This window comes from Phocoena sinus, chromosome 7, assembly GCF_008692025.1.
Source record: "Phocoena sinus isolate mPhoSin1 chromosome 7, mPhoSin1.pri, whole genome shotgun sequence".
NCBI classification, from domain to species: Eukaryota; Metazoa; Chordata; class Mammalia; order Artiodactyla; family Phocoenidae; genus Phocoena; species Phocoena sinus.
Window position 1 is genome coordinate 61,009,140 of NC_045769.1, and position 27,400 is coordinate 61,036,539.

Sequence of the window (27,400 nt, forward strand, 5' to 3'; positions counted from 1 at the left end):
TTTCCCCCCTAACAGCTTCATTTCGTCCTTGTGGTGAAACCTACACAATGGCTTTACTGATTTATGTGGTAAATTATTTTATGACAAGTCACGAAAACCTGCTTCACAATTTCTTGATCACATACCAAGGGCACTGCTCGGGACGTCTCAACGCGAGGCCGGGGTGCAGTTGAATACATGTAGTTGAAGAGTCGGTCAATTTTCCTCAGAGGAACACCACCTCCTCGGTCACTCATCTAAGGTAATAAAGGATCATAGCCTGTCACCAAGTCCAAGAAACAGCAAAATACCAACACATGCTGTGTCACCATTTAACTGCTGGCTGAAAAGCTCTGCTTTCCAAAATGAATACCACGTGATACAAGTTGCGAATGTAAACATTTCCATCACTGCTGGACTTAACCCCTCTAATATGTAGAATTCTAAGACATAAGAACTCCACTGTAATACAAATTTCAATGCTGTGGCTTTGTGTAATTATTGCAGTCACACTAATGATGCAGTACAGCACACAATGGGGCATAGGCTTAGCTTATCTTGGATGTAACAATAAATTTGTAATTCCTTTCTAGCAGGCAGTTTGGCAACCAGATGAAACATGCATGTACCCTTTGACACAACGTTTATCCTGAGAAAATAATCCGGAAAGCATGCTAAGTACGTATGAGAATATCCATCACAATACTGTGTAGAACAGCTAAAACTGGATTACCACCTCAATAGGGGGCTATTTAAGTAAACTAACATACATTCTAAAACAGAATACTATTTCGCCACTAAATATTAGGTAGAACTGTATGTACTGGCATGAGAGGCTCATAAAATATTGTTAAGTAGCAAAAAAAAATGGAGAAGCATTTATGACATTCTAATTCTGCAAAAATTATAAAGAAGTCTAACAAAATATAATTGTCAATGGAATTATGAGTGACTTTCTTCTTTTGGGGTTTTAGTTTCTTAATTTTTTTCCACAATTACCTCTATTATGGAAATAAAAGTATAATTTCCATTTTCAGGGAGGAAAAAAACAGAACCATTTCATTGTGTTTTAGAGTCTCATCTACAAGTAATTTCACAGCACAGTCTCCCAGACAACTTTCTGGTGAGTTATAAAGGACACAGTTCTTTACATTGTTCTTATGTCATTTTCCAACTCAAATCATATGGTAGATTGAATTTAGTAATTTATTTAGATTGTCTTCGTTGTTTTCCTTCAGTTAACATGGACTTGTTTTCCTAGCTATCGTACAGCTTATCTTTTAATCTACTTTAGCCATTTTCCCTTGTCACAAAATCTAAATTGATTCTATCTATAATATTAACATGGTTGTGATATACAAACCTGGTTTTAACATGTGTATAGATATACAGATAAAAACTGTATGGAATGATACATATTAAAAAGCCAATTTGAATGGCTTACAGCTGAGTTTTTATATAGTCTCTAAAAATATTTATGTGCACATCTATTACTCTCACAATGGAAATTCATAGCTATTTTAATTTTTCAAATACAAATCTGCTTTGAAATATCATTTGAAGACTGGCCTCTGATGTCTATAATTAGATAACTACAGTATAAAAATATACAAGCACTTTATTAAGAACTTATATATGTAGCATTATGCTTGAAATTGTTCTTGGCTATGAATTCAAGCCCTGTGAAGAGATTTATTTTAGTAAGATGAATGAAGGGCTCTGGGTATTTTCTGAGATCCATCAATTTGTTAATTATTCACCCTTTAATTTAATGCTCTGCTGCACATTTACTGGTAACATGAGTCAAGTGTGGTTCTATAAATATTAAGTAAACAACACATTAGATACTAAGATTAAAAGGTACACTTCAATAAATATTTCCTGATTTTCCTTAACCTTTTGGTCAGAAACACTAGAGCAATCCAGCAGGTATGAAACAAGAAGTGATTTCTAGCCATAGGTTAGTATGATAAAAGCAGCGAGTGGAAAAGAAAGGCCAGGGGTGACTCTGAGAAGTGTCATCTCATTAGAGGTGGAGGGGTAATCTAAGCCATGGAAATATAGTTAAAAATTGATAAAGGTAACTGCTTTTGCTTTGCAGCCAAAAATACAATAAACTGGAACCAGTACATTTTTGAAGTGGTCAAAAGATTTTCCAAGAGAATTGTAACAGGTATTATAACAGAACCTGAGTTCTTTGGGAAAAAGGGACAGAGGAAATAATGGAGAGACAGACAGACACGTTTGGTCTGCATATATTTAAGACAAGAAGAATGGCACTCTGATGACAAATATATTGCGAAAGAGATGTGAAAATTGAAAAACTCTAAATATTATTTGAAGAAAAAAAAATCAAGAATCATAGAAACATAAGCCTACACCAAGGAAAAGGAAAGAGATTGTGAAGGAGAATGGCAGTGTGGAGTAATGTCAACAGGAAGGCAGAGGAAGAGAAGTTTGCCAATTACTTTGAAAATTTTCTCCTCAGCGCATGAAATCACCACCTCTCAATGTCATCTGAGACCTGCCATCCCTAAAGTCATGTTTCCCATAACACTAGGCTCCCTGGGCTAATATATGTGGATTTTCAGGTCCACGGGAAATGAACCACTACTAACTTGATGACAGCTCTGAAGGCAGGAAATTTACTAATCCTGAATTCACCCATAGCTCCTGAAGTTTCTTAGTCAACAGCTTTTAAATGTCCGGTTTGTAAAACTGCTAACAGTGAATGAACCAAGACATTTAAGTTTTAATTTATAAGACATGTGGCTGTAAACACTTATGTTATTTACTGAATATAGACCAAACACCAAATGTGAAACAGTAGCTAGACTTGTAAGTCAGAAAAAACCAATTCTTTTGCAGGATTTTTAGCAGAGGGATAAAAAGTAAAAAAAAAAATGTCAATAGTTTCAACAAGCTATAAGAATGGGGGGCAAAAAAATCCAGGCCTTGATCCTGAAAAGTCTAGAGTAAGTGATGGGGATGAAAGCTCTACTGAAGAAAATTAAAGCAAGCATTTAACATGGAAAGCGGTAACAAGAGCAGATGCAGTCATATGACCTGGATGTGAGGAGAGCCTGATATAGCTAAGGACTTGTACAGAAGCTTCTGGAACAGTCTGTTCAAAACCCTTGTAAGCCTTTCTTTCTTTAAACAGCTTTATGGAAATATAATTCACATACCATACTATTCACCCATTTAAAGTATACAACTCAATGGTTTTTAACATACAGGCATACCTGGGAGATATTGTGAGTTCAGGTCCAGATACCACAGTAAAGCAAATATCACAATAAAACGAGTCACTTGAGTTTTCTGGTTTCCCAGTGCCTATAAAATTATGTTTACACTTATCCTGTAGTCTATTAAGTGTGCAACAGTATTATGTCTAAAAAAATGTACATAAACATTAATTTAAAAATATAAAACAAAAAACAATTAGAATATCAAAGATCACTGATCGCTATAATAAACACGATAATGAAAAAGTTTGAAATATTGCAATTACCAAAATGTGACACAAAGAAAGGAAGTGAGCAAATGCTGTTCGTAAAATGATGCCAACAGACTTGCTCAACGTAGGGTTGCCACAAACCTTCAGTTTTTTACAATAATGCTGCAAAGTACAATAGAGTGAAGTGCCATAAGACAAGGTATGCCTCCATTCACAGGTATGTACAACCACCACCAGTCAATTTTAGAGTATTTTCATGAAACCACGGGCTCTTTACTGATTACACTCCTAAGCAACCACTAATGTATCTCTTGTCCCTATGTATTTGTCTATTCTGGACTTTTCACATACATTAAATCATAATGGGTGGCCTTTTGTGATTAGTTTCTTTCACTTACCATATTGTTTTCAATGTTGTAGCATCCATGTTGTACCATGAGCCAATACCTCATTCCCTTTATGGCCAAATGATATTCCATTGTATGGATGTACCACATTTCTGTTGATCTATTCATCAGCCGATGAACATCTGGGTTGTTTCTAGATTTTGGCTACCGTGAATAATGTTTCTATGAACACACATGTATAGGTTTTTGCTTAAATACCTGTTTTTCAAGCTTTTGGGGTATATACCCAGGAGTGGAATTGCTGGGTTATTATGAACCTTTCTTTATACCAGACAGACACAGAGTCCCTAAGCAAAGCCTGTCCCCCAGCACAGAATGAGTCACTGATGAGTGCTGAAGAGCTCAGTGAACCTTGATCCATACAGTGATGGATGACCGCAAGTAATGGAAAGCAGCTGCAGAGAAGCATGCTAAAGCACAGGAAACACAAGCAGAAAAAGGTACAAGAAAGACCATGCTGCAGCACAACTGATGCCCCAAAGCGGAAGACATATGGGACTTATTTTGAATCAAACAGACCCTAATAAGCAAGTAGCTGACACGTAACTAACCAAAAATTAGGCACACATTAGCATCTGGAATGGAAAAAAGAGACACGTTCACATTACCTTTTCAGCAGAGAATATTCCCATATATTTATTTGTGCCTCATTCTTTTATATGAATAGCCAAGAGGGATAAACAGAAAAAAGGAATTCAGAGGAAACAGTACAAAGAGCTGAAGCATTTTAATTTTTAAAAAAATAACTAATATCACTATCCTCTGAGTGACTTAAAGAAAAGATGAAACCAGAACAGAATACTACAAAAAAAAGGAATAATAAAAAATAAGTTCCTGGGAAATTTATAATAGAAATAAAAATTCAATAGAGGAGTTGGGAATTCAAAGTCAAAGAAATCTCAAAGTAGAATGAAAAGTTCAAGATATAAAAAAGAAGAAAAGATAAAAATCAGAGGGCCATTTCACGAAGCCCAATATCTTTGAAATATGACTATCAGAAAGAGAAACAGTAAAGAAAGTATTTCAAAGAAACAGTGGAAATTCTAAAGGACCCAGCTCAATGGGTACAAAAAGGCTCACATCAAGTCACATCATTATGAAATTTCAGAACAGAGCTGAAGATCTTAAGAACTTCAATTAAACAAAGAAAACAACAAAACCTGTCACTTATAACTGGTCACATACAAAGGAACAGGAATTGGAATAAGCATAAGTCTTCTCAAAAGGAATAGCAGGAGTGACGTCAGCAGAAACAGTGGAGAAAGGACCTCCAAAAAGTCCTCCATCAAAGCACCAAAGCAAAAACGCAAAAATTGTCAGGACTCTGGAAATTAACCGAAGGCTTGTAGCAATCTGGGGAGTATTGACTCAAGAAAAACAACAATGAGCTTTGTGGTATTTTAACTTGGCTTATTCCCACCTCCCATTCCCCCACCCATCAACAACTTGCAGCCAGAGTTGCCTGGCAGCCACTGGGAAGACTATCTTTCTCTGACCTGATTCTGTGCTCCCCAGTGCGAAAAAGTCTTCGGTGCACGTACCCCGCATCCTCAAACACTTGTCAAAAACACTTAGAGGTAACTAGTTAATCTGACAGCTGCCTGAGGCAGTCTACGACAGTTAAGGCAAATAATAGGCTACCCAAAAAACTTAGTAGGAAAAGCTAAGGAATGAGATGTCCACAGGGGCTTAGGATATCCTGAAATCTAGAAGGTCATGCTCATGCCCAGGGCTATGTTCAGGAAGAACCTAAGAGGGTCCTAATCTTTCACCTCTGACTAACCTTGAGGCTCTGTATAAGCAGAACCTGAAGGTTAATTCAGAGTTGTCAACTGCCTGGCTAAACACTGAAGGTGTGCCCCAACAGGCACACAGAGTCTCTTGACAAAGACTGGGAGAAGGCATTTAAAGAAACCTCGGTCCAATCATTAGCTGACCACTAAGCAGAAAGCACACACAACAAAGAATACATTACAGAATTAGTTTTATAATGAAAAGTCACCAAACAAACAACTACCACCCACAACTTTAGGGACCTGGAAAGTAACTAATCTTCAGAGTTGTTGCATCATATATATATATTTTTACATCATACCCAATTTTCTTTATTAATATATTACACTAATATGGTACATGTGTTACAATTAATGAACCAATAGTGATACGTGATTATTAACTAAAGTCCACATTTTGTTCACATTATGCCTTTTTTCCGTAACAGGACACCCCATTACGTTTGATTGTCAGGAAAATGTCTCCTTAGGCTTCTCTTGGCTGTGATAGTTTCTCAGACTTTCCTTGTTTCTGCTAACCTTTCAGAGTTTTGAGGAGTTCTGGAGAGTATTTCATAGACCGTCTCTCAGCTGGGATCTGTTTGATGTTTTGCTCATGGCTTGACTGGCGTAAAGGGTTTGGGGAAGGAAGACCACAGAGGTAAAGTGCTCTTCCCATCAGGGGTTCCTACTATCAACATGACTCATATTTTTGGTTATGGTATTTTTTTTAAACATCTTTATTGGAGTATAATTGCTTTACATTGCTGTGTTAGTTTCTGCTGTATAACAAACTGAATCAGCTATACATATACATATATCCCCGTATCTCCTCCCTCTTGTGTCTCCCTCCCACCCTCCCTATCCCACCCCTCTAGGTGGTCACAAAGCACCGAGCTGATCTCCCTGTGCTATGTGGCTGCTTCCCACTAGCTGTCTATTTTACATCTGGTAGTGTATATATGTCCATGCCACTCTCTCACTTCATCTCAGCTTACCCTTCCCCCTCCCCGTGTCCTCAAGTCCATTCTCTACGTCTGAGTCTTTATTCCTGTCCTGCCCCTAGATTCTTCAGGACCTTTTTTTTTTTTTTTTAGATTCCATATATATGTGTTAGCATATGGTATTTGTTGCTCTCTTTCTGACTTACTTCACTCTATATGACAGACTCTAGGTCCATCCACCTCACTACAAATAACTCAATTTCGTTTCCTTTTATGGCTGAGTAATATTCCATTGTGTTTATGTGCCACATATTCTTTATCCATTCATCCGATGATGGACACTTAGGTTGCTTCGATTTCCTGGCTATTGTAAACAGAGCTGCAATGAACATTGCGGTACATGACTCTTTTTGAATTATGGTTTCCTCAGGGTATACGCCCAGGAGTGGGATTGCTGGGTCGTATGGCAGTTCTATTCCTAGTTTTTTAAGAAACCTCCATACTCTTCTCCATAGTGGCTGTATCAATTTACATTCCCACCAACAGTGCAAGAGGGTTCCCTTTTCTCCACACCCTCTCCAGCATTTATTGTTTGTAGATTTTTTTGATGATGGCCATTCTGACTGGTGTGAGGTGATACTTCACTGTAGTTCTGATTTGCATTTCTCTAATGATTAGCGATGTTGCGCATCTTTTCACGTGTTTGTTGGCAATTTGTATATCTTCTTTGGAGAAATGTCTGTTTGGGTCTTCTGCCCATTTTTGGATTGGGTTTTTTTTGATATTGAGCTGCATGAGCTGCTTGTAAATTTTGGAGACTAATCCTTTATCAGTTGCTTCATTTGTAAATATTTTCTCCCATTCTGCGGGTTGTCTTTTCATCTTGTTTATGGTTTCCTTTGCTGTGCAAAAGCAACTTTAAATTTCATTAGGTCCCATTTTTTAATTTTTGTTTTTATTTCCATTTCTCTAGGAGATGGGTCAAAATGGATCTTGCTGTGATTTATGTCATAGAGTGTTCTGCCTATGTTTTCCTCTAAGAGTTTTATAGTGTCTGGCCTTACACTTAGGTCTTTAATCCATTTTGAATTTATTTTTGTGTATGGTATTAGGGAGTGTTCTAATTTCAATCTTTTACTTGTATCTGTCTAGTTTTCCCAGCACCACGTATTGAAGAGGCTGTCTTTTCTCCATTGTATATTCTTCCCTCCTTTATCAAAGATAAGGTGACCACATGTGCGTGGGTTTATCTCTGGGCTTTCTATACTGTTTCATTGATCTCTATTTGTTTTTGTGCTAGTACCATACTGTCTTGATTACTGTAGCTTTGTAGTATAGTTTGAAGTCCAGGAGCCTGATTCCCCGAGTTCCATTTTTCGTTCTCGAGATTGCTTTGGCTATTCGCGGTCATTTTTGTTTCCATACAAATTGTGAAAGTTTTTGTTCTAGTTCTGTGAAAAATGCTATTGGTAGTTGATAGGGATTGCACTGAATCTGTAGATTGCTTTTGGTAGTATGGTCATTTTCACAATGTGGATTCTTCCAATCCAAGAATATGGTATATCTCTCCATCTGTTTGTATCATCTTTAATTTTTTTTATCAGTGTCTTATAGTTTTCTGCATACAAGTCTTTTGTCTCCTTAGGTAGGTTTTTTCCTAGGTATTTTCTTCTTTTTGTCTGAGTGGTAAATGGGAGTATTTCCTTAATTTCTCTTTCATATTTTTCATCATTAGTGTATAGGAATGCAAGAGATTTCTGTGCATTAATTTTGTATCCTGCTACTTTACCAAATTCATTGATTAGCTTTAGTAGTTTTCTGGTAGCATCTTTAGGATTCTCTATGTATAGTATCATGTCATCTGCAAACAGTGACAGCTTTACTTCTTCTTTTCCAATTTGGATTTCTTTTATTTCTTTTTTCTTCTCTAGTGTTGTGGCTAAAACTTCCAAAACTATGTGAAATAACAATGGTGAGAGTGGACAACCTTGTCTTGTTCCTGACCTTAGAGGAAATGGTTTCAGTTTTTCACCACTGAGAACATGTTCGCTGTGGGTTTGTCATACATAGCCTTTATTATGTTGAGGTAAGTTCCCTCTATGACTACTTTCCAGAGGATTTTTATCATAAATGGGTGTTGAATTTTTTTTTTTTTTTTTTTGCGGTATGCGGGCCTCTCCCTGTTGTGGCCTCTCCCATTGCGGAGCACAGGCTCCGGACGCGCAGGCTCAGCGGCCATGGCTCACGGGCCCAGCCGCTCCGCGGCATGTGGGATCTTCCCGAACCAGGGCACGAACCCGTGTCCCCTGCATCGGCAGGCAGACTCTCAACCACTGCGCCACCAGGGAAGCCCATGGGTGTTGAATTTTGTCGTAAGTTTTTTCTGCATCTATTGAGATGATCATATGGTTTTTATCTTTCAGTTTGTTAATATTTTGTATCACATTGATTGATTTGCATATATTGAAGAATCCTTACATTCCTGGGATAAACCCCACTTGATCATGGTGTATGATCCTTTTAATGTGCTGTTGGATTTTGTTTGCTAGTATTTTGTTGAGGATTTTTGCATCTATGTTCATCAGTGATATTGGCTTGTAGTTTTCTTTCTTTTTGGCATCTTTGTCTGGTTTTGCTATCAGGGTGATGGTGGCCTCGTAGAATGAGTTTGGGAGCGTTCCTCCCTCTGCTATATTTTGCAAGAGTTTGAGGAGGATAGGTGTTAGTTCTTCTCTAAATGTTTGATAGAATTCACCTGTGAAGACATCTGGTCCTCAGCTTTTGTTTGTTGGAAGATTTTTAATCACAGTCTCAGTTTCAGTGTTTGTGACTGGTCCCTTTATATTTTCTGTTTCTTCCTGGTTCAGTCTCGGAAGATTGTGCTTTTCTAAGAATGTGTCCATTTCTTCCAGGTTGTCCATTTTATTGGCATATAGTTGCTTGTAGTAATCTCTTATGACCCTTTCTATTTCTGCAGTGTCAGTTGTTACTTCTCCTTTTTCATTTCTAATTCTATTGATTTGAGTCTTCTCCCTTTTTATCTTGATGAGTCTGGCTAATGGTTTATCAATTTTGTTTATCTTTTCAAAGATCCAGCTTTAAGTTTTATTCATCTTTGCTATTGTTTGCTTCATTTCTTTTTCATTCATTTCTGATCTGATCTTTATGATTTCTTTCCCTCTGCTAACTTTGGGTTTTTCTTGTTCTTCTTTCTCTAATTGCTTTCTTTAGGTGTTAAGGTTAGGTTGTTTATTTGATATGTTTCTTGAGGTAGGATTGTACTGCTATAAACTTCCCTCTTAGAACTGCTTTTGCTGCATCCCATAGATTTTGAGTTGTCGTGTCTCCATTGTCATTTGTTTCTAGGTATTTTTTGATTTCCTCTTTGATTTCTTCAGTGATCACTTCGTTATTAAGTAGTGTATTGTTCAGCCTCCATGTGTTTGTATTTTTTACAGTTTTTTTCCTGTGTTTGATATCTAGTCTCATAGTGTTGTGGTCGGAAAAGATACTTGATATGATTTCAATTTTCTTAAATTTACCAAGGCTTGATTTGTGACCCAAGGTATGGTCTATCCTGGAGAATGTTCCATGAACACTTGAGAAGAAAGTGTATTCTGTTGTTTTTGGATGGAATGTCGTATAAATATCAATTAAGTCCACCTTGTTTAATGTATCATTTAAAGCTTGTGTTTCCTTATTTATTTTCATTTTGGATGACCTGTCCATTGGTGAAAGTGGGGTGTTAAAGTCCCCTATGATTGTGTTACTGTCGATTTTCCCTTTTATGGCCATTACCATGTGCCTTATGTATTGAAGTGCTCCTATGTTGGGTACATAAATGTTTACAGTTGTTCTGTCTTCTTCTTGGATTGATACCCTGATCATTATGTAGTGTCCTTCTTTGTCTCTTCTAATAGTCTTTATTTTAAAATCTATTTTGTCTGATATGGAAATTGCTACTCCAGCTTTCCTGTGATTTCCATTTGCATGGAATATCTTTTCCATGCCCTCACTTTCAGTCTGTATGTGTCCCTAGGTATGAAGTGGGTCTCTTGTAGACAGCATATATACTGGTCTTGTTTTTGCATCCATTCAGCCAGTTTATGTCTTTTGGTTGAAGCATTTAATCCATTTACATTTAAGGTAATTATTGATATGTACGTTCCTATTACCATTTTCTTAACTGTTTTGGGTTTGGTATTGAAGGTCTTTTCTTTCTCTTGTGTTTCCCACCTAGAGAAGTTCTTTAGCATTTGTTGTAAAGCTGGTTTGGTGGTGCTGAATTCTCGTAGCTTTTGCTTGTCTGTAAAGCTTTTAATTTCTCCATCAAATCTCTATGAGATTCTTGCAGAGTAGAATAATCTTGGTTGTAGGTTTTTCCCTTTCACCACTTTAAATATGTCCTGCCACTCCCTTCTGGCTTGCAGAGTTTCTGCTGAAAGATCAGCTGTTAACTTTATGGGGATTCCATTGTATGTTATTTGTTGCTTTTCCCTTGCTGCTTTAATACATTTTCTTTGTATTTAATTTTTGATAGTTTGATTAATGTGTGTCTTGGCATGTTTCTCCTTGGATTTATCCTGTATGAGACTCTGTGCTTCCTGGACTTGACTATTTCATTTCCCATATCAGGAAAGTTTTCAACTATAATCTCTTCAAATATTTTCTCAGTCCATTTCTTTTTCTCTTCTTCTGCAACCCCCATAATTCGAATATTGGTGCATTTAATGTTGTCCCAGAGGTCTCTGAGAGTGTCCTCAATTCTTTTTGTTCTTTTTCTTTATTCTGCTCCCTTTCTCTTCTTTGTTTGCACAACTCCTGGGGTTCAGCTTTGGATTTGGCCCTGCCACTGCATGTAGGTCACCTGAGGGTGTCTGTTCTTCGCTCAGACAGGACAGGGTTAAAGCAGCAGCTGATTAAGGGGCTCTGGCTGGTGGGGAGAGAGGGGTACAAAATGCAGGGCGAGCCTGCAGTGGCAGAGGCCAGCATGACATTGCAACAGCCTGAGGTGCGCTGTGTGTTCTCCCGGGGAAGTTGTCCCTGGATCATGGGACCCTGGCAGTGGCAGGCTGCACAGGCTTCTGGGAGGGGAGGTGTTGATAGTGACCTGTGCTTGCACACAGGCTTCTTGGTGGCTGCAGCAGCAGCCTTAGAATTTCATGTCCGTCTCTGGTGTCTGTGCTAGTAGCCGTGGCTCGCGCCCGTCTCTGGAGCTCGCTTAGGCGGTGCACTGAATCCCCCTCTCCTCACACACCCCGAAACAATGGTCTCTTGCCTCTTATGCAGTTCCAGACTTTTTCCCGGGCTCCCTCCTGGCTAGCTGTGGTGCACTAACCCCCTTCAGGCTGTGTTCACACAGCCAACCCCAGTCCTCTCCCTGGGGTCTCACCTCTGAAGCCTGAGCCTCAGCTCCCAGCCCCCACTCACCTCGGCAGGTGATCAGACAAGCCCCTCAGGCTGGTGAGTGCTGGTCGACACCGATCCTCTGTGCAGGAATCTCTCCGCTCTGCCCGCTGCACCCCTATTGCTGTGTTCTATTCCGTGGCTTTGAAGCTCCCCTCGCCTCCGCCAGTGAAGAGGCTTCGTAGTGTGTGGAAGCTTTTCCTCCTTCACAGCTCCCTCCCCAAGGTACAGGTCCTGTCCCTATTCTTTTGTCTGTTTTTTCTTTTTTCTTTTGCCCCATCTAGGTATGTGGGGAGTTTCTTGCCTTTTGCAAAGTCTGAGGTCCTCTGCCAGCATTCAGTAGGTGTTCTGTAGGAGGTGTTCCACATGTAGATGTATTTCTGATGTATTTGTGGGGAGGAAGGTGAGCTCCACGTGTTACTCCTCTGCCATCTTGAAGGTCTCCATATTATTTTAAATGTCTAATTTTCAACAGAAATTATAAGATATACAAAGAAGGAAGAAAGTGTGTTCTATACACAAGGGTAAAAAAGGAATCAATAGAGACTATACTTGAGGAAACTCAAATTTACTGAACAAAGACTTCAAATCAGCTCTTTTAAATATGTTCACAGAACTAAAGGAAATCATTTCTAAAGAAGTAAAGTATGAGGATGATGTCTCACCAAATAAAGAATAGCAATAAAAAATATAGAAATTATGTAAGAGAACTAAATAGAAATTCTGGAGTTGAGAAGTATAATAACCAAAACAAAATAATTCACTAGGAGGGCTCAACAGCAGACTTAAACACTTGTAAGAAAGAATCATCAATAGTGATGACACGTCAACTGAAATCATCCCATCTGAGAAACAGAAAAAAAAAGAAAAAAAAAAAAGAACAAAGCATCAAAAACACCTGTGGGACTCCATCAAGTGTACTGATGCACATATTGGGAATTCCAGGAAGAAAGAGAGAAAGGGACAAAAGAATATTTGAAGAAATAATAGCTGAAACTTCCTGATTTTGATGAAAAAGATGAAGCTATTCAAACTCCAAGTATAATAAACTCAGAGATCCATACCTGGACAGATTACAATCAAACTGTCAAAAGCCAAGAAGAAAATCTTAAAAGCAGCAAGAAAAGTGACTCATCACACACCAAGGATTCTAAAAAGATTAACAGCTGGTTTCTCATCAGAAACCATGAAGGCCAAAAGGCAGTAAGATTAACATATTCAAAGAAATGAATATAGAAAGAAAAAGACTATCAACCAAGAATTCCATAGCCAGTAAAATTATCCTTCAAAAATGAAGGAGAGAGCTTCCCTGGTGGCGCAGTGGTTGAGAGTCCGCCTGCCGATGCAGGGGACACGAGTTTGTGCCCCGGTCCGGGAAGATCCCACATGCCGCGGAGCAGCTAGGCCCATGAGCCATGGCTGCTGAGCCTGCGCATCCGGAGCCTGTGCTCCGCAACGGGAGAGGCCACAACAGTGAGAGGCCTGCATACTGCAAAAAAAAAAAGGAGGAGAAATTGAGACATTCTCAGATAAGCAAAAACTGAGTTCATTATTGGTAGACCTCCCCTATCAAGAAATACTAAAGGGAATCCTTCTCCCTAAAATAAAAGAACAATAGACAGTAAATCAAATCCACATGAATAAATAAAGAGCACCAGGAAAGGTAACCACATAGATAAATATAAAGGATTGTTTAAGTGTATTTTTTTGTTCATAACTTTTTTCTCCTGTATTATTTAAAAGACAACTGCACAGAGCAATAATTATAAATCTGTGTAGATGGACATACAATGTATAAAGATATGTATATGTATATGCCAATAACACCACAAAGGATGGGGAGGGGGAGGCAACAGACCTATACTGGATCAAAGTCTGTGTATACTACTGAAATTAAGTTGGTATATAATCTGAACTAGATTGTTATAAATAAATATTAATTATAATCTCAGGACAACCACTAAGAAAATAACTCAAAGAAATATAATTTAAAAAACAACAAGAAGGAAATTAAAATGATAAACTAAAAAGTATCATTTAAACAAAAAAAGCAGCAGTAATGGTGAAATAAAGGATAAAGAAAGACACGAGATATATAGAAAAAAATAACAAAATGTCAAATGTAAATTCTACATTAACAATTATTATGTTAAATGTAACTGGCTTGAACACTCCAATTAAAAGGTGGACATTGGCAGGATGGATTAAAAAAATGAACAAACCATATGCTGTTTACAAGAGACACGTTTTAGATTCGAAGACGCAAACAGGTTCAAAGTAAAAAAGTCTGGAAAAACATACACCATGAAAACAGAAACCAGAAGAGAGCTGGGATATTATACTAATATTGGATAAAATATACTTTAGGTCAAAAATTGTTAATAGAGACAAAGAAGGACATTTTACAATGACAGAGGGTCAACACATCAAGAAGATATAAAATTATAAACATATATACACTTAATAACTGAGCTCTGGGGCTTCCCTAGTGGTGCAGTGGTTAAGAATCCGCCTGCCAATGCAGGGGACACAGGTTCAAGCCCTGGTCCAGGAGGATCCCACATGCTGTGGAGCAGGTGGGCCTGTGTACCACAACTACTGAGCCTGCGCTCTAGGGCCCGCGAGCCACAACTACTGAGCCCGCGAGCCACAACTACTGAAGCCCACGTGCCTAGAGCCTGTGCTCCGCAACAAGAGAAGCCACCTCAATGAGAAGCCTACACACTGTAACAAAGAATAGCCCCCACCCACTACAACTAGAGAAAGCCCGTGTGTAGCAAAGAAGACACAATGCAGACAAAAATAAATTAATTAAAAAAAACAGGCCATCATATAAAAGTTAAAAAAAAAAAACTGAAAGCTTTCCCAAGGTAAGTAAAAAGAAAAGGACACCTGTTGTATTCAACATTGTACTGGAGGTTCTAGCCACACAATTAGGCAATGAAAAAAAAACAGATTGGAAAGGAAGAAGTAAAATGATTTCTATTTACAGATGACATGATCTTGTGTATAGAAAATCCTAAGGAGTTCACAAAAAAATTATGAAAACTAATAAATGAGTTTGGCAAGGTTGCAGGATACAAGATCAGTACACAAAAATCAATTATATTCCTATACACTGGCAATGTACAATCCAAAAATGAAAGAAAACAATTCCATTTACAATAGCCCCTAAAAGAATAAAATAATTAAGAATAAACTTAACAAAATAAGTGTTAGACTTGTACACTGAAAATCATAAAACACTGATGAAAGAAATTAAAGAGACCTAAATAAGTGCAAAGACATCCTGTTGTTCATGAACTGGAAGACTTAATTGATCTAAAACATTGAACTTGATCCCCATAAAAATTCAAGCTGGTGTTTCTTGCAGAAATTGACATGCTGATACTAAAATTCTTATGAAAATGCTCTGAACCCATAATAGTCAAAACAACCTTGAAAGGGAAGAACAAAGTTTGAAGACTCACATTTGCCAATTTCAAAACTTACAACAAAACAATAATAATCAAAATGTGCTTAAGGAGAGATATATAGACCAATGGAATAGAATTGAGAATCCAGAAATAAACCTATACATTTACAAGCAATTGATTTTTGACCAGGATGACATGAAAATTCAATGGAGAAAGAATAGTCTTTTCACAAATGGTACTGGGACAACTGGATATCTATCTGCAAAAGAATGAAACTGGATCCCTACCTCAAACCATTTATAAAAATTAACTCAAAATTAGATCAAAGACGTAAACATAAGAAATAAAACTATAAAACTCTTGGAAAGAAACAAAGGCATAAATTTTTGTGATTTTGGATTAGGCAATGGTTTCTTCTTAGATGTGACACGGAAAGCACAAGCAATAAAAGAAAAAATAGAATAACCGCAATTCTTCAAAATTAAAACCTTTGTGTTCCAAAGAACACTATGATGAAAGCCACAGAATGGGAGAACATTGGCAAACCATATATCTCATTAGGGACTAGTATCTACGATAGAAAACAAATAAATAGAACTCTTATAGCTCAACAATAAAAAGACAACCCACTTAAAAACTGAGCAAAGGATCTTAATTGACATTTTTTCAAAGAAGATATATATCACTTACACCCATTAGAATGGCTATAATCAAAAAGACTGACAATAACAAATGTTGGCAAGGATATGGAAAAATTAGAACTTTCATTCATTACTGATGGAAATGTAAAATGGTACAGTCACTTTGGCAAGGAGTTTGGCATTCCTCAAAAGTTAAACAGAGTTACCTATAAGCAATTCAGCTCGTATGTATATTCATAAGAGAACTGAAAGCCAATGTTTACACGAAGCCTTGTACACAAATGGCAGCATTATTCACAAAAACCAAAAAATGAAAACAACCCAAATGTCCATGAACTGATGAATGAATAAGCAACATATGTTTATATCCATTCAACATAATGTTATTCAGCCAAACAAAGGAATGGATACATGCTATAATATACTAAGTGAAAGAAGTCAGTCACAAAAGACCACGTATCGTATGACTGCATTTTTATGCGCTGTCCAAAACAGGGAAATCCATATACAGAAAGTGGATTAGTGGTTGCTAAAGGCTGGGGAGAGGAGGAAATGGGGAGTGACTGCTAATGAACACTGAGTATTTTCTTGGGAGTGATGAAAATGTTCTGAAATTAGACAGTGGTATGGTTGTAAAACCTTGTGAATATACTAAAAACCACTGAATTGTATACTTAAGAAAAAAAAGGAACAGTAGATGCCTTCAAAAGTTCTGCAAGATGATTATTTTTAGTCTATAATTCCATGTATGAACTTATAATGCTAGGAAAATGGCAATTGAGGCTGGGGGAGGAGAAAGAGGGGAGATGCTCTAAGAGAACTAACTTCTCAGCTACCATAACTGAAAGCTGATGTTAGCTATTTAAAATTTTCTAATTTCAGATATAGCAATATTAGAATACTACTTTAAACTAGCTAAATACCAGAAGAAACAACTAAAAGACTATCTCTGAGTAGTGACCTACAAACGGCAAGGACCTGACATATATGATTTTTATATGCTCTTCATTTGTTAATTTAATACAAAATTTAAAATGACTATTTTTAAGAGAGAAACATCATCATACTCTAAGAAACTGGACTATCTGAAAAATGTAGTAGAGAAGGCCTGGCACTCGGGTCAAAAGACTGATTTCATGTCCTGTGTCATTTATTGGCCATCTAATAATGAACTAATCACTGTGTCTAGTTTCATATCTGTAAAATTGAGAATAAAATTACCTTTGCTCCTAACTAAAATTTGCTATGAAAATCAAATGAAACAAAAGTAGATTAAAAAGCATTGTTTAAAAATGAAAAATTATGTACTATCTACGTAACACTACAGATACCCAAATATTTTAGATTTTACTTATCAAAGTAGATACCAAAGTGGACATTCATGATCCTGCTAAGCTGTCTGTCTCCAGGATTTACTTTAACTTGAATCATCTGGATGAAGGACCAGAATAGAAACAGACTCAAGGGAATATTCCATAACCTGCCAGATAAATGAAGTAATGTGCTTATTATCAGTTAGTTACAGAATTCCTTTCTCCTAAGAATAAATTGTCTTCTAGAAAATATGTGCATGCCTGTACATCAATTTAAAAAAATAAACAAAGAACAGCATTTACCTTCACAGTCAAATCCTCATTACCCAGTGTGACGTGGACTTGAATAGGTGGGTAAACACCTTTGTCGGCATGATGCTCCATCGTTGCTCTCATTGCATTCTGAAATACATAAGGGTTACATTAAAAATGCAACTTTAAAGAGAGAAACTAATTACAATTTTCAAGTACATATGCACTACTTGAAATTCTTCTAAAAATTTAATTCAGTGGAAATATGCCAGAGAATCATAATTCTTATAACCATATTTAAAGAATTACTTTAAAAAAATAAGTCAGTTTTGAAGGACTTGGTAGATATTTAGATTTAAAGACCCCAACTAAATTCTGCATATTTTCCAAAACCAGACTTCTCGACACTTTTAACTAGTTTTACATGAAAGCAGAAAATTCTATCCAAATATTTTTATAATTTGGTAATGGGCAAACCTTGTTTTTTGAAAACAGTTTCATCTCCATTTTAAAGAACTATTTAAATTGCCATAAATTGCTTTAAGAAAAAACAATTTTTTCATTTAGTATTAATAGCAAGTCTTATTATGATGTGGAAATGAATCCAAGTTACCACTAGTTTGAAACTGGGGTATTTACACTGTAAAACTGTTTTGACCAATTTCTAGAGGATACAGGGTACACAGTGCCAACATATCATAAGCACTAAGTGATAACATGACATGTAGCATTGGAGTGTAGGAACTGCTAAGACTAGATACAGTTTAAAAGGCAAAAGACAGGACTGAACTTGGAAATAAGAGTGTGTGGCCCTGGAACACCAATCAGGATTGAGTCCCCTGAGGAGGGGAGTCTGTCATCTCTACCAAAGGCCATTTAAGATCAGGTTTCAGACAGAAGCCATTATCACTGACATAATATAAAATCTGTTACATAATATGGTAATATTTCTTTTATAAAGCATCATGGGGAACAAGATCTTTATGTGACTGCAATTTCAAGGAAAAAAGTTACTTTTAATCCTTGAAGTGCCAATCGTTTATTCATTTAACTACTTTGGTAGAAAGATTTTTGTAAGATATTCAATACGTTCTTGCTGTCTTAGAACCAAGAACATTCTTCAATCTTTGCTATTCTAAGACAGTCAACCAGTTTTTCTGTGTTTCACTGTATTTTCCTTTTTCATGATCAGGCTGAAAGCCACCTCTTCTCTCTTCCACAGGCTCTTGGCTGAAGACATGGTAACCACACTGAGAGAGACTACAGGCTTGATCTGGGGTGTAATTTTCAGCCACGTGGACCCGTACCACTCCTCATCATTCACTTTCCTGTCTACCAGCAAGTGTCATTGGTGTGTTGATGAGAAAAAACGTACTCTCAATATTATTAGCATAATTGTATTTAGTTTTCAAATTTTGCTGTAAAGAGCAAAAATAACAGGAGAAGTCCTGTAAATCAATATAAATGACTTTCTCAAAAAAAATGCATATAACAGTGGGACTGGTCCTTTAGAGGTGAAAGTTGAGAATCATTCTTCTAAATATTTTGTTTTGTAAAAATATAAATAAAACTTTATTGAGCACCTATAGTGTGCTGCCACTGTATTAGAATTTAGTATGTTATTCTCTTCATAGTAACCTAGATAGTATTATCCTTGTTTTACAGAGGAGTAAACTGAGGCTCAGAAAGGTTGAGTGACTTGCCCAAGGTCACACACATATTACGTGGCAGAATTGGAATTCAAACCCAGGTCTTTCTGAGTCCCAGGTCTGAGCTTACCATTAAACTGAGGGGCCTGTGAGTGTTGACAAACAGCGGATCTCCAGTGATGTGACATGACACCGAACATGAAAGGGTATCTTTTAATGAAACTGAGGAAAATGCGGTACAGTATTTAAACTTTCAAAGCAGATTCCTAACCTTAGAAAAGGACTGATAAAGGTGACGTAATACTATTTTACAAACCTTGAAAAGTTCAAACACCATGTGATAGAGATGGGATGGTACATAAACCACTTGTATTGGCTGTCCTGGTGATTTTGCTACAGAGCAGAAGAGAAAAATATGAAAGTACAGAGAGATGTGCTTAGAGCATTTTAAAGAATATATTGTGTAGTGATGAAAAGAAAACATTTACTATGGAGGATAGTACTATTTGGGGGAGAAGGGCCACACCAGTTCTTCACTGAATCAGTGTTTGAACCCAATGCTCACACAAATTTATAACTGACTGTGACAACAAGAGTCCTGCACTCACTCTTGCAATCCTGCATAATGATCTACCAACCCATCTTCCCATTCTTGTCTACAACGGTGAGTCTGTTTTAAGACACTCAGCCTTAAGGTCGGAATTTCACCTTCCAAAAAGAAGTGTTAAAGTCTACTTGGTCCAACCCACATAAATACATTATTTCTTTAAAAAGCCATTTTTTAATTTTTTCACCCAGGTGGAACGTTTTGTTTTATTTTAGGTACTTCAACGGATATAGATCTGAATAAAAACTTTGAGCTAGCATCAATTTATCAAGGACTACTAATTCTACATTCAAACATTTAATAGGAGCCCAGCTGGGGGTAGAGGGCAGATAATAAGTAAAGCAGAACTTTTAGTAAAGGAGTAAGAGTCTCCATACCTTAGAATTCTAATTTAGCCAATAAACTGGACTCTCCACTGAATACTGTCCCTTGGAAACATGCCCAGAGCAGTTCAGGTTCCCAAACTATCACTTGTGCATTGTGGTTCTTATTTACTGAATGGTACCATATGGCTTTAGAAAACCAGGCAATTCTATTTTCAATGGGGCAACTTCCTCCACTGCCCTCCCACTCTAAGGTCCAGAATACAACTCAGTAAAGCCTATTTAATTTCATTCTTCTTAAAGTGTGATTTTAACTTAGGAAATGTTTGTCCCTCTATCAAACTACCCTACCTCAAGGAAAAACAGGGAGACTCATCAATCTCCTTCCAAGGCATCTAAACCTTTTGTGTCCAAAAGGCACTAGTCAGGGTAAAAAGAAGACCATCAGAAATAATCAGATTCTCATATAGATGAGCATCCTTTCCTCTTTTACATCTCCAGTCTTTTTACTTCCTCAACAATAAAAAATGGTTTACAACTCAGGAAACAGAAATCTTAAAGGGTAAACCATACATTATTGAAGTACATATAAAAGTCAGATGTAATCTTCTCGGCATCACTTTTTTCTATGACTAACCAGAAAATCAAAAATAAGCAAAGAATCAATATTATCAATTAAAAATAAGGAAAACGGGGAAGAAAAAGCCAAAATGTCTTTCAGACAGGATCCAACTAAATTAAAAAATATATATATATATGTACACACACATAAATACATATATTTTTAACATGATTTGCTCTCCCTCAGTTTTCATAACCAATGAAGAAGTTGATGAAAAGTTCTTTTAATTAAAACAAATCTAAATTCTTCTTATCATTCCTTCTGTGGTAATCATAACACTAATCATTAAGGAAAAGGCATCAGGCTTACCATTTAGTTCTTCAAGTTCTAGTTCGGGAGAGTTAATATAATACAAATCACACAGACGCCTAGCATTTTCATAGCCATCTAGTGTGAATCAAAACAAAAAAGTCATTAAATAAATTTACTTCTGTTTCATGCATTAAGATGGCAATAGTATATAGACAAGAGAAATTTTAAAACTTTCTACAGAAAAAAATATACTTTAATAATCTTAGTTTGGGGAAGGTCTTTTTTAAGTACGACATGACAAAGCCTAAAGGCCAGAAAGGAAAAAATGACAGATATGATCACAAAAAATTAAAATATCTGTATGGGAAAAGACACCATAAACAAAGTAAAAAGAAAACCAGAAGGCTGAAGAAAATATTTACAATACAGATAACAAAAATTTAGAGTTGTAAGGGTTTAGGGAATAGCCACTCTCATTCATTGATACGTTTTTGGAGGTATCAAAATTTGAAAGGCACTTTAAATATTTTTGATTCTAGGAATCTTGCCTTCTAAAATACTAGCAAAAGTCAGCACATATCTAAGGATGTCCACTGCAGTACTGTTGGTGATAGAAAATTTAAAACAACCGAAATAGGCATCAATAGGAGATGGATTAATACATTCTGATACATCCGTAACGGCCATTCAATAACCTGGTGTATATCCATATGTACTGCACATGGTACAATGTCTGTAAACTTGTAGAAAAATATACACAAAGTACCCCATTTTCCAAAAACAACAAACAAGACCAACAGTTATGTATGTGTGTGAGTATAGACGGTACAAACACAAAAAAGTGTGGAAAGATGCAAACCAAACTATTATGAATTATGGCTCCAATATAGGGAATTAGAAAGGGGGTAGGAGGAAATATTTTGAAGTCAACCGATAGCTTCATAACATCACCACACTCTAACAAAACACTGTATCAACAAAACATTCGTCCTATTCATAGTGCACAGTTAGCATTATAAAGTTATATTCAAACCCATACGTTCACTCCTAACATTTTATCTCATAATATAAATAATTATTTTAATAGCAAGAAATAATACTCAATTTTGATTTTTTCATTTTTTCTGAAAGGAGAAAGGTACTTACCTTTAATAACTTCAACCACATTGCAGTTTGGATTTATGCTTCCAATGTGTTTTCGATGAGACAGGCTTCCTTTGCCTTTTCCACCAAATAATAAAGCTATCAAAAAATAAAAAACAAATAAAATAAGCTAAAATACCTAATGCCCCTGTCCAGATTTGAATACTGTTTCTCTAATGGGTAGCAAACAGTAGAACAAGTATTTTCCTTAAACATAAACATAGTATTTTACATAATGTTAAACATAAAAACTCAATTTAAAAAAAGCTCCTTTGTACGGCAGTCTATTTGCTTTTCTTAATACGTGAAAAAGTAAAATTAAATGTTCTCCCTAAAAGGAAGTTTTCTAAATAAATTTAAAATACACCAACACATCTTATTTAGCTTCTTCTCTTGACTTGCAGACACTTACAGTGCTGATTGAGTAACATTCTAATTGAAATGCGACTCATGTAGAAACGATCCAAAAAGTACTGAACATTCTGGCTGGTGACAGGATCCACCCCGAAGCTCTCCTTGTATTCAATCACACCCTGAGCCATCGTGGGAATCACGTCATTGTGTCGGTTCCTGATCCGTATCACAGTATCTGTAAAGCTAAACAAACCCGTCTGTTAAAACAGCCAAATATTTTGGCAAGTGAATGGGATACTAAAATCTAAGTTTACTCAATAATACTAGGCAAGGAAGCCCTAATTCAGTAAAATAAGCATCGGTGCATGTTTTCTTACACTTATTTAAATATATTTCAGATGATAAAATATACCACATCTATGGAGATGTTAAGAAATTCCAAAATAGAACTTGTGAGATGTAATTATTTTCTGGGAACTCCTGAAAGTAACACGGCCACAAAACACAATCCTACAAATGTGAAGGGTTTTCTTTAACCATTATTAACTAAGATTATCTGAGCACTTGCTATGAGGATGGATCCAGGGACATTCAGCATAAGGGAAGACAGAGCACTTGCTTCTAGGGAACACATGCTCTGTAAGGAATGAAGATGAATGAGCCAATAAAGGCTGTCTATTTTGGAACTATTCCCCAGGTTCAAAAACAGAAAGGGCCACTTAGAAAAGTAGAAAAGAATTCTAAGTCCATTCATCCAATGAGTTTAAAAAAAAATGGGAGAAGAAAAGGTAAATGTTGTGTTCAAAGAAAAATCTTCAAGCCATCCAGGCTTCCCATTTCTATCATTCGGAAGACATTATTGCATGGTTAATTTAAAGAACTAAATAAAAGAGGAAAGAAGTCTTAGTTATGAAGTAACAAAATCCATCTTGTAATATACCCGTAAGAATTTACACTTCCGAATGAGTGCTTTCTCATTCAAAGTCATCATCTTGAATGCTATTAACCTATTCCAATGATGCTCTCACTACTCAAAACATTTCTGGAATTCCTAGCTTGTAATTAGTTTTGAAACCAAACTGTTAATCCAAAATACAAACAACAAAACTCCTCAAAAACAACAATCAACTCATCATTTCTAGTCACTCCTTAATCATTTATTTCACATCTCTCTATCTTGTCAAAACCAAAACCTGCAGTATTCTGCCTGGCTGCTCACCTTATTTTTTAAAATTCAGCTCTGAATAACTTTTCCCAGAAGGTTCTACAGCATAATGTTTACTTTTAAGTAAGACTGAGTGGGTCCAAATCCATTTGCTATCTCTGTGACCTTAATGCTATCTTATGTTACTTAACCTCTTTGTGCACAGATAGTATTACCTCAGTAGAGTTATTTTAAAGATTAAATGACATCATCTGTGTAAACTATGCTGCATACCTAGACACAGAGTAAAATTCCTGATGTTATTTTCAGACCAAAATCATGTTTAAAAAGTGAAATGTTGCTATCACCTTTAAAGACAGTAAATAAAAAATGTGTAATGCACTCGAAGGACAACAAAAGAGGTAGCCTTTAAGTTCTGAGCAACATTCACTGGAATAAGCAGGTAACTTGCCTTAGGGGACTATGGGGCTTATTAGTCCTGGTATGTTGATTATTAAACAGGTCACATTACTTACACTGTCTCAAAGACCACTGGTCATAAACTAGAGACCCATAGACAAGTTTTTGTAGGCCTTCAGTGTTTGTTAAAAATTTAATTAGTTTCCAATCTTTCAAAATTAGGAGATTTTACTTTAAAAAAAAACTAGACTTGCAGTTTTTCTTACACACACACACACACACACACACACAGATCAGATGATCTGGGCAGTGTTTCTGCTCAGCAATGATCAGCGGAGCTGAGATGGCTGTCCTTTAGAAGCATGCACTCTCCAGGTCAAGAGTCCTCACCAGCCCCCTATCATCCAAGTGGTACTGAGGCCACATCTACATTTCCATATTGGTCATCCCATTTGAATTATATCTTTCTTTACACTAGAGTTAAGAGGAACATGAAGATTTTCTTATGCCCAGCCCAATTTACGAACTTATGTTACCTGATTGGCCTGTATGGGCTGCTATAGACACATATACCACCATATGTTCTAGAGCAGTAGGAAACTAAAAGTTAATCAATTTTCCTAAAGTGACCCAACAGCAGGTATAAGCTCAATACCTTTACATTTTTTATATGATGTTCAAACAGTATAAAAATTCTGTTCAGAATAGGGTCAAAACTGTGTACTTACTCATAAACAGTTTTAGCATCTTCAGCACTTTTGTCCTTAAAATCAAGAAGCTCCTGAAGACTCTGGATATACCTAAAATGCAAATCAACCCCTAGTAAAGCTGTTCTTTTACATTTTGAAACTTTAATATTGTGAAAATGTTCAAAAGGCATTTTTAACATTTCTTAATTTTTAATTAATTTTTAACAAATTATGGTTGAAGTAGGATTTTTATACCCATTCACGTTCAAGCAAAGTGCCTGACAATAATTAGAAGAAGGTACATGTTTTCTCCTAAAAGCTTAGGTTAAATTTGATTTAAGAATTTTAAGATTTCCTACTACTCTTTTTTTTAAAGTTCTATACTCTAAGATAGTTTTTAAATTTCTTAAAATTACCACTGTACCTTACAGTATAAATACTGACTTATGAGAACTGAGTCTGTCACCAATAGTTATGTGATATTGGGCAAATGACTTACTTGTCTTAGTCTCAGTAAAATGTGGATGTCAGCCTACCTTGGTCTAAGAGTCTAACTTAAATGCCTCTGCTTTAAAAACTTAATTTTAGATGTTTGTGTCCAGTCAACAGATGTTTATTGAAAGTTTACAATCTAACATGCGGTTCTTTTAAACAACTGAACAAAAACACAAAAGTCATGAAAATGCAGGTTTTTAATTTACCTAACAATTCAAGGGAGCAAATCACCTGGTAAAGGAACAAAATGAGGGAAGCCAGATGACTCTCCGAAGGTCCTGCTGAGGAGCACAGTGGCAGTGCAGCGCCAGAGCCAAAACACCTACCATTCAATGACCATCAGTAGTGTAAGGTCTGCTTTGGCTTGATCTAAAACTGCCATAACTTAGCAGGCACCCAGGGGCAATGAAAGTGTTTTAAAAATCTGTAAATCCACATGTTGGTTTGGAAAGTTGTTTCTGACAAGCAATATGCCTTACTGCATGCCAATACATTCCAAAGTCAAGTGATTCTGATGTCTACTGTTACGACTTAACACTTACTTTTCTCTTTATTGGCAAGAACAATTACGCTCTTTATTCAAGAGATACTGAAACCAAGCAGGACCCTGTGGGGCTCCTGGGCATGGAAGCCTTTCCATGTCCCCTGTTTCTTGTTTGTAGGGAATAGACTCCAGCCTCCACAACCTTCCCTGAGTTCCAAAGGGCAGGTCCAAACAGTTGGTAATCAGGGAAGGGAGGGGATGCAGAGACAAGGCAGGAGCAGCCAAGAAACAACAGTGCAGCCTTGGGGCAGGTCCTGGTTCCACCTCAAGTGAGATACATAACAATATCTTTGAGCTTTTTTACAGAACTAAAACCCCCAACAAATGGAATATGTTAGCATTCTTTAATCCAGAGAAGGTCACAGTTTGATAACCTCAGGAAGTTCATCGGGAGACCACCTGAGGCCAGATGAAAGGACTGCAGGCCCTGCACACACCCTGGTCCTTATCAGCAAACCCTGCCCTTGAACCACTGCTATAATCACCAAATCTCCGTGGGTTGGGACACAGTTTTTCAGGGCATGAGCCCACTGTGTCCCACTTTGCCTGGCAAAGCAATAAGCTATTCTTTCCTACTTCTCCCAAAACTCTTGTCTTCAAGATTTGATTCGGCACCAGTGCACAGAGGCTGACTTTTTGGCATCAAATTATCAAGACTTACAATGTGTTAGGCACAGATAAGATTTCAAAATGCAGCATATTCTATTTTTAATGAATTAAAAACAAAACAAAACAAAACAGGAATAAGCCTCCATAGAAAATTGTATGTCCCCCTTCCATCAGAGTTCCTCTTACTTAAACCACATTTCTGTTACATTCTTGGACTACATGGCATCTAATTATCATTTATGTAGCAGTCATACTTCTTTCACTTATTTTAAAAAACTGACATTAGATCAGCTTCTTCCAAAACTATAATGCCTACAACAGGAAAGCTAGGATCTCCACAAATCATAATTGGGAAATGTCTTGCAGCTCAATTTTTTCCATTTAAGACTGAAATCTGGCAAACTCTTTTGTTTGAAATCTATAGTGCTTAAGAGAATAACACTTTTAATAACATTAACAAGAAAGGCTGTACACAGGTGGCCACATATGTGTGCACACTTTTAATACCTCTACTGTCATTTTTTAAAGGAGAGATCATAGTTTCTACACAATTCTAATAACTTCTAATTGTCTTTAAATGGTAGAATAAAGATTTTAACTTTTGTGATTTACAAAAATATACTTCAATAAAATAAATTCAGTTTATAAAAAATATTTATACCCTTTAATACATTTTATTAATCTAACCACAGCATGGGGCAGTAGAAACAAACAAATCTGAGTTTGAATCCCAGCTCCACCACGACTGGTACTGCCTCGGACAAAGGACTTAATCTGTAGGTGCCTCAGTTTTCTCATCTATAAAATGGAGGTAATCATGCCTACTGGGCAGGGTTATTGAAGGGATTAAAGGTAATGTACATAAATCCCTAACTATCACCATACAGTAGATATTTTTATTACATTATAAAATAACATCCCTGCAGATTTAATAACACAAATCTGAAATATAGTGTTTG

The 27,400-nt window shown here is 36.6% G+C and overlaps 1 protein-coding gene across 3 annotated transcripts in view; it reads right to left on the reverse strand.

Moving 5' to 3' along the window:
- The window catches only part of PDK1 (pyruvate dehydrogenase kinase 1), a 38,035-nt gene that overhangs the window by 8,159 nt on the left and 2,476 nt on the right, over positions 1-27,400 (reverse strand). For 2 of the 3 annotated variants that reach the window (XR_004350746.1, XM_032637606.1), the window contains exons 3-9: positions 24,833-24,904; positions 22,599-22,783; positions 22,190-22,285; positions 21,101-21,178; positions 19,556-19,632; positions 17,642-17,740; positions 126-236 (exon numbers count right to left, since the gene is read on the reverse strand). Coding sequence is in view for 2 of the 3 variants with exons in the window: in XM_032637606.1 (XP_032493497.1) it covers positions 126-236; positions 17,642-17,740; positions 19,556-19,632; positions 21,101-21,178; positions 22,190-22,285; positions 22,599-22,783; positions 24,833-24,904 (718 nt within the window). In the remaining variant the exon portion in view is untranslated. The remainder of the gene's footprint in view (positions 1-125; positions 237-17,641; positions 17,741-19,555; positions 19,633-21,100; positions 21,179-22,189; positions 22,286-22,598; positions 22,784-24,832; positions 24,905-27,400) is intronic. The other variant, XM_032637608.1, reaches the window with a different exon arrangement.